The 13,000-nt window shown below is 40.2% G+C and overlaps 1 protein-coding gene across 2 annotated transcripts in view; it reads left to right on the top strand.

Moving 5' to 3' along the window:
* The window catches only part of LOC120515174 (CD276 antigen homolog), a 62,418-nt gene extending 49,619 nt beyond the window's left edge, over positions 1–12,799 (top strand). For both annotated transcript variants that reach the window (XM_039735934.1, XM_039735929.1), the window contains exons 5-6: positions 2,828–2,848; positions 12,239–12,799. In XM_039735934.1, the coding sequence (XP_039591868.1) occupies positions 2,828–2,848; positions 12,239–12,279 (62 nt within the window). In that variant the 3' untranslated portion in view covers positions 12,280–12,799. The remainder of the gene's footprint in view (positions 1–2,827; positions 2,849–12,238) is intronic.
* The last annotated feature ends 201 nt before the right edge of the window (positions 12,800–13,000 follow it).

Raw genomic sequence — 13,000 nt, 5'->3', positions numbered from 1 at the left:
ATCTTGGTAGAGTAATATATGTATTGCTCTACTGTCCCCTATTGTATTATTAAATATGTAGCCTTAGAATGCCTAATCTCACAGACTTACCACTGTATATAACTTACCCTTCTATATCTATAACCTCAGGCAATTAGATGTAGTAAAAAGACAAGCAGGAGTTAAGTTACACATAAAATAATGTATTACTGATAATATTCATAAATAATAACAAAATGCAAAGTACATTTGAATATTGGCAACCATACAACCTGATAAAATGGTGATGTGTAATTCAGGTGGCACACAGACTTGCAGTTACTTAAAATGTCTCTAGTTAAGGCATCGTTGGTGCTCAGCTTTCAGCCACATGTCTGTTCAAAATGGCTGCTGAGCTGTGCTCTTCATTGTGTTGTCTTCATCATCACAGGTTAGCAAGAGAGATGCTTCTTCCATCATATGTTGGTTAGAGAGAGAGAATGTTGTTGAGCAAGCAGATTTATAGGTTTTCTGTCCAACTCCCTACAGCGAAAAGGATATCATGGTACTTGAAGGCCTCTGAGAAGAGACAATTCCAAACAGCCCTACCTCAGACCAATGGGTGAAATAGAACATCTTATCTCCTGCCCCCCCCAAGACCATATATTACACTAACCTGGCTTTGTGTGGGGGATGGGGGAAAAGACTTTAACAAAGAAATGCTCATCAAACTGGTTTAAGACACATCCCCCCAAATCCTGTCGTAAAATTACAAAGAAAAGTCGTAAACATGGGGGGATAAACAAGAATGCCTCTCACCAAGGTACCACTAAATTACATTGGTTTGCCTAAATTATAAATAAAGACATACAAAACATTTATCAAGTTATATGCAAAATCCCACATCACAACAGTGACTTACTAAGTTTTTACTTACAGTGACTTACTAAGTTTTATTACTTGGATTGAAATCTGAAGCCAAATACTTCAAGCTACAACACTAAATGACTAATCTTAAGTTGCATGAAAGAGAATGAACAACGTCAATGTTATACTTTTTTCAGTGAAGGAAAGGCCTCTTTTCGCTGCGCAGGGCTTGGTCAGGTTTGGTGTGAGCACTTCTAGCGCATAGAAGTCATAGTGCTTCACTGAGAATGAGCTATAATAATTTAAATTTGTTCATATTAAATGAAAACTATTTTCGAAACAGGGCTCTCCTAGAGGGCAACACTCTTTGAATTGGATGCCCCATCACACACAACTGATGAAGATCTAATGTTCTCCAGTTGAAAGATGTTGAAAAAGCCAACAGTTTGCATGGGGTGCTTTTACTTTTTCACATTACTGTAAAGCACATTGTCATACACAGAAGTTACTCAATGTACTTAACAATAATAGAACTAACTAACTTATTAACTAACCACAATTGTCCCCAGGGAGATATCTGGCATTTAACAGGAGCTCTTTAAATACATAATTGCATGAAGAGACTGATAAATAAATAAATATGAACACCCACTATAGTGAACATACATCACAAAGAATAAAAAGAAAGAAATTTTAAAAGGAAGAAAACTCCTGACCTGGCAGTCCCAGTCCTCATGAGGTGCTATACAAGCATATTAAGGTTGGTATGAAGGATCCCCCCCAAATCCATGTCCAATCCATGTTCCTTGACAAACTTCAGCTGTGTCTTTCGTTGTCTGAAAATCCTTAGTGTTGGTGTGTCAGAGAGAGGATGTGCAGCATTGTTCATAATGGCACTCAGGTTTGTTTTAATCTCCTCCTTTGCTACAACCTCCATGGGGTCCAGTGTGCATCCCATAACTGAATCTGCCCTTCTAATTAGCTTGTTGATGTAGTGGGCTGCTTTTGAAGTGACATTACCAGCCCAGGATACACACTGACCATCATAGAGTCATAGAAGATGTGAAGGACATTAAAGGAAAGCAGTCTCCTGAGGAAGAAGAGCCTGCTCTTGCCCGTTCTCCCATAGTTCCTCTTTGTTTCCGAGACCAGTCCCAGCTGTTTGTTATGTTGACTCTCAAGTGCTTGTAGGAGTGGACAATCTTTGCTTCCACTCTTTCAGTACTGACTGGACACAGAGGCTGTTTGGTGCGGTGAAAGTTAATAAGCAGTTCTTCCATCCATCAATTTTCTATCCCGCTGAATCCGAATACAGGGTCATGGGGTACTGCTGGAGCCAATCCCAGCCAACACAGGGCACAAGGCAGGAACCAATCCTGGGCAGGGTGCCAACCCACCGCAGGACACACACAAACACACCCACACACCAAGCACACACTAGGGCCAATTTAGAATCGCCAATCCACCTAACCTGCATGTCTTTGGATTGTGGGAGGAAACCGGAGCGCCCGGAGGAAACGCATGCAGACACAGGGAGAACATGCAAACTCCACGCAGGGAGGACCCGGGAAGCGAACCCAGGTCTCCTAACAAGCAGTTCTTTGGTTTTGTTAATGTTTAGTTGCAGACAATTCTCAAAGTTCTCCCCCTGACTCCTCTTCTCTGTATTGATATCCTCCATAAGTGCAGAATCTTCTGAGAATGTTGGCAAGTGACCTGACCTGCTCTTCTATTTCTAGTCTGAGGTGTACAGAGTGCAGAGTAAAGTAGACGGGCCTGTTCTTTGTGGTGCTCCAGTGTTGCTCACACTTTCATTGAGTCTCACAAATGGAGGTCTGCTTGACAGATAGTCCATTATCAGGTCCTCCACAGGCTCATCCACCTCTTAGTATCTGCGTGAATCAGAGTGTCATGTGTGATGGCTGGACATTATGAAGCAGATGCTGCAAATGAAACTCTTTCTGAATTAACTGTCTTTCCCTTTTTTTTCTTCAATTTGCAGGTTTCAGGCAGAAAGTACAAGGTAAGTGAAGCCAAAAACGCTCGGGTGTCGTGAGGTGTATGTGGTATGCTTAAACAGATTGGATTTTGGTAATAAAATTCAAAAAGACAAGATGGATGGAGGTTGTAGTGGTCTTCACATGCAGCCCCTCAGATTTAGTGTGACTTCTCACAACTGGATATGTAGGTCTGGGTGCAGGGATGAAGATGAGCCTCTATATGATGAATTGCAAGTCCCAGACAAAGAAATGTTGGGGCAACAAATCGGTCATCCCCATTTACGTTAAGTATCTTTAATGGAAATACAGGCTCCCACAAGTAGAAAGGCAACTAATAAGAGCAACAAAATAGCCACAGTCGTCCTTGGAAATTCAGATTTTGTCACAGGAGCTCTGTTGGTGTCGTGCTCTGCTCACAGAATGATGCCTCCTTCTGCTGACCTCATGATATACAGCCAGGAAACCGGAAGGGGTGGAGTCAGGTGGTGTCTTCTGGGTGCAACTGGAGGAATAGGAGAGAAAAGTGGTTAGGGAAAACACCCCTTCTCGAACCGGAGTGCCACCACAAAAAAACGGAAAAAAGAACAGCAGAGAAAGTAGGGGTTAGTAATTCAGAGCCATGAAAAAAAAGATAATTAAGTGCATATACAGAATATCAGGGTTATACTAAAATGAAATTATAAGAAAGCCATATTAAAATAATGAGGTTTTAGCAGTTTTTTAAAGTGATCCACTGTATTAGCCTGGGGAATTTCTATCGGTCAGCTAGTCCAGATTTGAGGTCCATAACAGCAGTAGGCCGCCTCACCACTTCTTTTAAGTTTATCTCTTGGAATTCTAACCAGACACTCATTTGAAGATCTAAGGTTACGATTTGGAGTGTAAGGTGAGAGGCATTCAGAGATATAAGATGGAGCAGATTATTGAAGGCTTTGTAAACCATCAGCAGTATTTTAAAGTCAATTCTGAATGGCACTGGTAACCAGTGCAGTGACATCAGAACTGGGGTGATATGCTCGGACTTTCTTTTTCAAGTTCAGATTCTGTCCTTTTTGGGTGGTCCTGAGAGGAGTGCGTTACAGTAATCTAGTCGACTAAAAACAAAAGCGTGATCTAATTTCTCAGCATCTTGCAAAGTTAGAAGGGATCTACCTTTTACTCTATTTCTTAAGTGAAAAAATGCTGTCCTAGCAATCTGATTAATATGTCATTTAAAATTTAGATCAGTGTCAATAATTACCCCTAAATTCTTTACCTCTCTCTTAACTTTTAAGCCAAATGGATCAATACCTGACCTATTAATTTGAAAAATGCTTGAATGAGTAGTTTTTCAGCTACATCATTTATTTAAATGTACAGGGAGGCATAGGTATGATTATGCACACAGACTGTGACACGTGAGTTGGTGTCTTGCACCCCAAAGACGAGGCTGAGTCTCAGTATTTTAGTATTGTAGCAGGACCTACCACTCTACTATACACAGACACAGCAGACAGACGGGGTCGGGGCCACCTCAGTGACCAAGTTATGATGTCCCCTGCATCACCCATCAGGTGACCAGAGCTTTGTGCGTGGCAGCGGTCAGCTTGTAGTTTTTTCTGTGGTTTCTACAAACCTGCATTTGCCTCGGCAACAGACACAGCAGTCGCACTTCTGCATGTCGTCCTGTTAGAGTTCAGAAGACAATCAAAGAAGTTTATAAAAGATGATGGTTTGACAGGTGGTTTCACTATCAGATAATATGATTGATGATAAAGAGAAAGACATAAACACAAACACTACAAGAGATTTGTGCAGGTAGACGTGCATAGAGACATTAAAGTTGTACCAGTCTGTCTATGCAGCTTGTTCTCTTCATTTCACCCAAGCTGCAAATGAAATAATATTGAAGTTGTTCACTTGATCTCTCCTTTTCATTTTACTCTACATAATAAATATCATATAAGTTAATGCACTTGATTCTATATTATTGTACTATTGCATTGTATTGTATTACTCTAATCAGTTGTATTGTATTGTACAGTCATATGAAAATGTTTGGGAACCCCTCTCAGCCTGCATAATAATTTACTCTCCTTTCAACAAAAAAGATACCAGTGGTGTGTCTTTCATTTCCTAGGAACATCTGAGCACTGCGGTGTTTTCCAAACAAAGATTTTTAGTGAAGCAGTATTTAGTTGTATTAAATTAAATCAAATGTGAAAATCTGGCTGTGCACAAATGTGGGTCCCCTTGTCATTGTGCTGATTTGAATGCCTGTCACTGCTCAATGCTGATGACTTGGTTGGATGAGTTCGTTAAGCCTTGAACTTCATAGACAGAAGTGTCCAATCATGAGTGGTCAAAGGTATTTAAGGTGGTCAATTGCAAGTTGTCCTTCCCTTTGACTCTCCTTTGACAGCATGGGATCCTCAAAGCAACTCTCCAAAGATCTGAAAACAAAGATTGTTGAGTCTCCTGGTTTAGGGGAAGGCTACAAAAAGCCATCTCAGAGGTTCAAACTGTCAGTTTCAACTGTAAGGAATGGAATCAGGAAATGGAAGGCCACAGGCACAGTTGCTGTTAAACCAACTCAGCAGGTCTGGCAGGCCAAGAAAAATGCAGGAGTGGCATATGGAGAGGCAGGATTATGAGAATGGGTACAGACATCCCACAGATCACCTCCAAAGACCTGCAAGAACATCTCGCTGCAGATGGTGTATCTGTACATCGTTCTACAATTCAGAGCATCAGTATGGCAGGGTGATGAGAAAGAAGCCCTTTCTGCACTCACGCCACAAACAGAATCACTTGTTGTATGCCAATGCTCATTTAGACAAGCCAGATTCATTTTGGAACAAAGTGCTTTGGACTGATGAGACACAAATTGAGTTATTTATTCAGAACAAAAAGTGCTTTGCATGGCGGAAGAAGAACACCTGCTACCTACTGTCAAATTCGGTGGAGGTCCCATCATGCCGTGGTGCTAGTTCAGGGACTGCGGCCCTTGTTGAAGTCGAGGGTCGGATGAATTTAACCCAATATCAACAAATTCTTCAGGATAATGTTCAAGCATCAGTCACAAAGTTGAAGTTACTCAGGTGTTGGATATTCTAACAAGACAATGACCCAAAACACAGTTTGAAATCTACAAAGGCATTCACGCAGAGGGAGAAGTACAATGTTCTGGAATGGCCATCACAGTCCCTTGACTTGAATATCGTCGACAATCTATGGGATGGTTTGAAACAGGCTGTCCATCAAATTGAACTGAACTGGAGAGATTTTGTATGGAGAATGGTCAGAAATACCTCCATCCAGAATCCAGACACTCATCACAGGCTACAGGAGGACAGCGTCTGGAGGCTCAAAGGAGCAAAAAGACGATCAATTAAGTATTGATGTCATATCTCTGTTGGGGTGCCCACATTTATGCACCTGTCTAATTTTGTTATGATGCATATTGCATATTTTCTGTTAATCCAATAAACCTAATGTCTCTGCTGAAATCCTACTGTTTCCATAAGGCATGTCGTATATTAAAAGGAAGTTGCTACTGTGAAAGCTCAGCCAATGAGAAACAGAAATCCAAAGAATTCAGAGGGGTTCCCAAACTTTTTCATATGACTGTAAATCTTCCATTGAGTTGATTGGTATCCGTCAATAAGGGCGCGTAAATAAAGGCGAGCTTCAAAAGGGCGACCTCAATTGGGCGCAGCGAATAAAGGCAAACGCAACAAAATTATTGCAGAAAATTTATTAGATAAAGGCAATGATTGAACGTATAAAATTATCCACGAACGCCTTTATTCGCCGTGCCCAATTAAAGTCGCCCTTTTGAAGCTCGCCTTTTTGTGCGCGCCTTATTGAATAGAGCCCTTATTTTCTGTGTAGTGCACTTCACTGAGTTCAGGTACAGTGCACTGTGAACAATTCTCAGTTAAAATGTATATTAAAACTATAGATTATACTAATCACTAAATACATAATTAGTGCACAGAAACACACAAATATATTAAACCACACAAAGAATGAGGTAGATACTGATTAAGCATAAATGGAAACCACAATAATAAAGAAGGTCAAAGACGCAGTCAGTGTCCTGGAGACCTCGGCCAACTGGCTGCCTACCAGCTCTTGGGCTTTTTCTGTAGTGAAGTCTATGCTGGCCATCAAAATCTGATTAGAGAATCTCTCCATCTGATGATTCCAACACTCCTTTATTCAAGATGACTTTTTTACATGTAGGTGAGCAGCCTGGCAGTGGAGCAGTTGTACCAAGAGTCACAATGTTTCTGTTAATTATGTTGTAAATGTGAATTGCTTTTTCAGTTGCCTTTGTTAGTTCTTTTTATTAGCTTTTGCTTGTGACATATGATTGTATCCTGATGGTTATTTGGTTAACACAAAAGAAAGATTTGAAGTATCAGTTCAGGAAATGATAGTTCGACTTTGTGCATAAGTGGAAAGGTAATGGAAAATATAGAAGTTGTTCATAACAAAACGGAAAAAATGTCCATGAAAAAAAAAGAAAAATGCAAGAAAGAAGAATGAGAGGGGTCATAACCAAAACTAAAGATTATCTTCCCTAACAATAGTAAATGTAAGTCTTCACCAGAAAACTGAATTTCTATCCAAAGCTTAGACACCATGTATGGAGGAATCTGTTAACTCCAAACCAGTGATTCTTCACCTTTTTTGAGTCACAGAACCCTTTTAGAATCTGATGAAAGCTATGGACCTCCTTCCACAGAAATATTCATATAAATACAACTTCACATGCAATGCATAGAATGTACTTCATTTATCGCGGTTTGATTGTCTCATACATATATGACATACACAATGTATTATTAAACTAAAAAAAAAACACTCCTTTTTTATGCAAAAAGTAATGGCCACTCATTAAAATAATGAAATACAATCCATCCATTTTCTAACCCGTTGAATCTGAATACAGGGTCATGGGGGTCTGCTGGAGCCAATCCCAGCCAACACAAGGTACAAGGCAGGAACCAATCCCAGGCAGTGTGCCAACCCACCGCAGGACACAAACAAACACACACCAGGGCCAATTTAGAATCACCAAGCCACCTAACCTGCATGTCTTTGGATTGTGGGAGGAAACCGGAGCGCCCGGAGGAAACCCACGCAGACACGGGAGAACATGCAAACTCCACGAGGGAGGACCCGGGAAGCAAACCCGGGTCTCCTAACTGCGAGGCAGCAGCGTTACCACTGTGCCACCGTGCCGCCTTCTATCTATCTATCTATCTATCTATCTATCTATCTATCTATCTATCTATCTATCTATCTATCTATCTATCTATCTATCTATCTATCTATAATATAGTGCCTATTCTATCCTATCTATCTATCTATCTATCTATCTATCTATCTATCTATCTATCTATCTATCTATCTATCTATCTATCTATCTATCTATCTATAATATAGTGCCTATTCTATCTATCTATCTATAATATAGTGCCTATTCTATCTATCTACAGTGTTGGGGAGTAACGAAATACATGTAACGGCGTTACGTAATTAAATTACAAAATAAATGTAACGGTAATACATTACAGTTACTGTATAAAAATGTGTAATTCAATTACAGTTACTTGTGTAATTTTTCAGAATTACAATTTAAGTTACATATTAAAAATGTCAGCAAAGCCTTTATGAAATATGAAATAATATTTTTTTGCCTGTTTCGCACGTTTTCATTAGGCCTATAAACATCGTCCTTTTCCATCCCCCCCCCTCCCACAGACAATAATTATTTCTGATAGGCTCTCCTATCACGTCTATAATTGCAGCGCCAGCGCCATCACCTCAGTCTGATAGCAGATGCCTGGGCATGTTGTGATCTGAGTTTCAAACTACTACTAGCAATGTCTAATAAAACTGCATTTCACAGCTGGAAATTTAGAAAACATTTCAGATATGTCGCGGAAAAGGGCATAAATCTAACTGTGCAATGTAATGCTTGTTTGCCGGCTATCAAGATGTTGTCCACATCGAAAACCTCAATGTCCAACCTCAGGAAACATCTAGAGGTAAGTGCTGCTTGTAAGAGCAAACGGAAAGTTTTTTTTTTAGCAATGAAGCCTTCACATTGTCACACAGTCACAGACGCCACACCACTTTTCACAGCCACACGCTTTTAATGTGCCCAAATGCAGATGTAGCCTATGGCTATTTTAGCTCCCTATTTCGGTTCACTTTAAGCTAGCTACTCTAGATAGCTAGCTAAGGAGGTTGTTGAGCCATATTACGCACTTTCCCTCCCATTTTGTCAGTTTTGATATTAGCGTGCCTGACTTGCTATATGTAATTTAAAATGTGCCTGGAATGGTAGATTTTAACAAAGACTACGCATTGTCCAAGTTTTACATGTATTGTCTTGAATGCAAGCGATCGGCTACTTCAGCATTTGTGATTGAAAAATAGACTGTAAAATGTTTTGTCTAGTAAAAGTAACATGTTTTTTGTAAAGTGTAAACACAATAGTGGTGCACCATAGTCAATGTCTACCCCATAATTTAGTTTTAATTAATAATAACCACCATTTAATGCTACTACTACTACTACTACTACTACTCTTCTTCTTCTTCTTCTTCTTCTTCTTCTTCTTCTTCTTCTTCTTCTTCTTCTTCTTATAGCATTAATATTAATGCTATACATAATTAATAATTGTAATAATGTTGTAATAATTCATAGCTATTAGCATCTTGAAGTCTGACCTTGTGGTGGTTATTATAGTGTCTTTATGAAAGTTCTGATGTTACTTTGTGTATTAAAAGAGGATCAAAAGTGTTTAACTATTTTAAATAAGAAATTCGGTGTGAATTATCCCATAACTCTGTTGTTTGATGTCCCCCAAGTGCTGTCAGCTGGAAAAAGAATTTAAAAAATTGATACAACATACTGTACAACATAGACTGTAATAGTCTGGCAACTAACAATAAGTGGATGTGACACAATAATTAACTTTCAGATTATTTTTTCTCTGCTTCATTGATGTAAGAGATATTGGTCCATTATTCGGTCTATGCTGCATCAAAGATTTTTTTTCTTCCTATATACAGGCAGCATTCAGTCACCTTGAACAACAGGGCTATGGACTGATTCACACTTGATTTCACCATAAAGATTATTACTGTCAGGTTTGAAATTGAAAATGGATACATACAAGCAGGCTACGGGTACAGAATACCCATCCAAAAATTGGAAAAGTAATCAAAAAGTAATTAAAAAGTAATTAGTTACGTTACTCAGAACAAGTAATTAAAATAGTTACACTACTATTACATTTTGAACAGGGTAACTTGTAACTGTAACGAATTACATTTTTAAAGTAACCTTCCCAACACTGTCTATCTATCTATCTATCTATCTATCTATCTATCTATCTATCTATCTATCTATCTATCTATCTATCTATCTATCTATCTATCTATCTATCTATCTATAATATAGTGCCTATTCTATCTATCTATCTATCTATCTATCTATCTATCTATCTATCTATCTATCTATCTATCTATCTATCTATCTATAATATAGTGCCTATTCTATATCTATCTATCTATCTGTCTATCTATAATATAGTGCCTATTCTATCTATCTATCTATCTATAATATAGTGCCTATTCTATCTATCTATTTTCCAACCCGCTGAATCCGAACACAGGGTCACGGGGGTCTGCTGGAGCCAATCCCAGCCAACACAGGGCAGGAACCAAGCCTGGGCAGGGTGCCAACCCACCGCAGGACACACCCACACACCAAGCACACACTAGGGCCAATTTTGAATCGCCAATCCACCTAACCTGCATGTCTTTGGACTGTGGGAGGAAACCGGAGCGCCCAGAGGAAACCCACGCAGACACGGGGAGAACATGCAAACTCCACGCAGGGAGGACCGGGAAGCAAACCCGGGTCTCCTAACTGCGAGGCAGCAGCGCTACCACTGCGCCACCGTGCCGCCCGAAATACAATCCTCCTGTGCAAATTCAAACAGACCTCCTCCTACTACATTTTCCACTACCATTACTACTACTACTACATCAACTCTAAACCAAAAGAATCGGGCTGTACAGTGAATATAAATGTTAATTTTTATTTGACTCTCACAGACCCCCTGAAACCCATCCATGGACTCCCTGAGGGTCCACAGACCTCAGGTTCAGAACCCCTGCTCCAAACTAAAATGGTGCTGGCTGTGTGAGTGTTTGTGAGTTTGATTCCACTGAGCAAACTGATTGGTCAGTTTGGCTTTGTTCTGATTGGTCGGTTTGGCTTTGGCAGCTCTGGGACAGGGATGATGACATGATACTTTAGGGGTGTGATTTCTGATTGTGACCATTTTTTTTATTTTTAAATATTTTAGTTTTACAAAAACTGAGTTAAAATGGAGCCATACAATGATATCAAGGTGAATAATGTACTGAATGATATTGAGTCACTAACTGCTAACGAGGCACCCTAACAAAAGTATGGTAATTTCTGCAGTTTATCTTTAGAAATAGTATTCAATTCTTGATTAATGAAATGCAGTGTGCCACCAGTTTAAATGAAAACTGTGTCACAGTGTAATGCATCCTGCGGTGGGTTGGCACCCTGCTCAGGATTGGTTCCTGCCTTGTGCCCTGTGTTGGCTGGGATTGGCTCCAGCAGACCCCTGTGACCCTGTGTTCGGATTCAGCGAGTTAGAAGATGGATGAATGGATGGATGGAATGCATCGAAACCGCAAGTGATGACAATCTGGCTAGCGGATGCCATCACTATACCTCCATCCATTCAACCATTATCCAACCCACTATATCCTAACTACTGGGTCACGGGGGTCTGCTGGAGCCAATCCCAGCCAACACAGGGTGCAAGGCAGGAAACAAACCCCAGCCCACACACACCAAGCATGATTTAGGTTCGCCGATTCACCTAAACCTGCATGTTTTTGGACTGTGGGAGGAGACCCACACAGACACGGGGAGAACATGCAAACTCCACGCAGGGAGGACCCAGGAAGTGAACCAAGGTCTCCTAACTGCGAGGCAGCAGCACTACCACTGCGCCACCATGTTGCCCCCATCACTATACAGAATATGTATATCTGTTTAGGTTAGCTAAGGAAACAAATGCACTTTAAATATGGTATTTGAGAGTGGCTTTGGATTAAAAGGTCTATTAAATAAGTGGAAACCTAGATATATGTCACCCATTCAGCCTGAGCCTATACTGTGTCACACAGCATGTGGTGCCTGTCAAGGGTGGGTCGCTCTCACACAACTCATCTGTAGTTAGCTATCCTCCCCAGGCTTGCTTTTATGGTATACAGGCTGGAGCTTTAGTGTGATAAGGGTACCCCCATCACGAAATTAGTGAAATATCAAATAACTGCTAACATGTCTCCTTTTGTTTACAGAGAAATGCACCAAACTCTATCAAAAATGGACTGGCCACTAGTGAGACATCAGCAAGGATAAAGCTAGGGTAAAGTGGAGCCTCCAACATGCCCAAAATGAGATGAGAATAAAAAAAGACAGCCATGGTGCCGTGTTCTGAGGTATTGTACTCTGCGCATAGACTGGACTTCCAGCTCCGACTCTCTTGGGAATGTGACTGGGAAAATTGTTCAGTAAATGGGTGAGAGTCCAGAATCAATGGCCTCAGACACAAAACACAAAGATGAAAAGGATGGCAAGAAACCCTGAAGCTGGACAAGCAGGAAAAGCTAACAGTGCACTGGAGATGCACTCACTCGGGATGATCCTTACCTCTGTGGGGAGTGAAGACTGGCAGAAACGATCACGAGGATGTGGAGGACTGAATTTGGAGTTGACCAGTAATGCCATTCAAGATGACACCCCGGTGTTAAGCAGGCAGGCCACTGACCTCTCATCCCTCAAGCCATTGGCCCAATTTTTTGTATTACTTTTTTAGTTTTGCTCTTCGTTTTTTCTTTGTGTTGTTCTTTTTTTTATATTATTTTGCACAATTTCTTATTAATTCTATTTTTGGGTTTGTTCTGTTTGTGTTTTATTTGTTTAACGTGGTACTGTATTATTTTTCAGTTGTGTGTATTATTAAAAATATATGCATTTGTTTCACTGAGATGTCCATTCTGTCACTTTTATGATGATGAAGCCTGGGGTTTACACAGCTATACAAAAAGGAAAAGCATCAG

The sequence above is a fragment of the Polypterus senegalus genome, chromosome 1, assembly GCF_016835505.1.
Source record: "Polypterus senegalus isolate Bchr_013 chromosome 1, ASM1683550v1, whole genome shotgun sequence".
In the NCBI taxonomy this organism is placed as follows: Eukaryota; Metazoa; Chordata; class Cladistia; order Polypteriformes; family Polypteridae; genus Polypterus; species Polypterus senegalus.
This window is presented reverse-complemented; position numbering and strand designations above follow the sequence as displayed.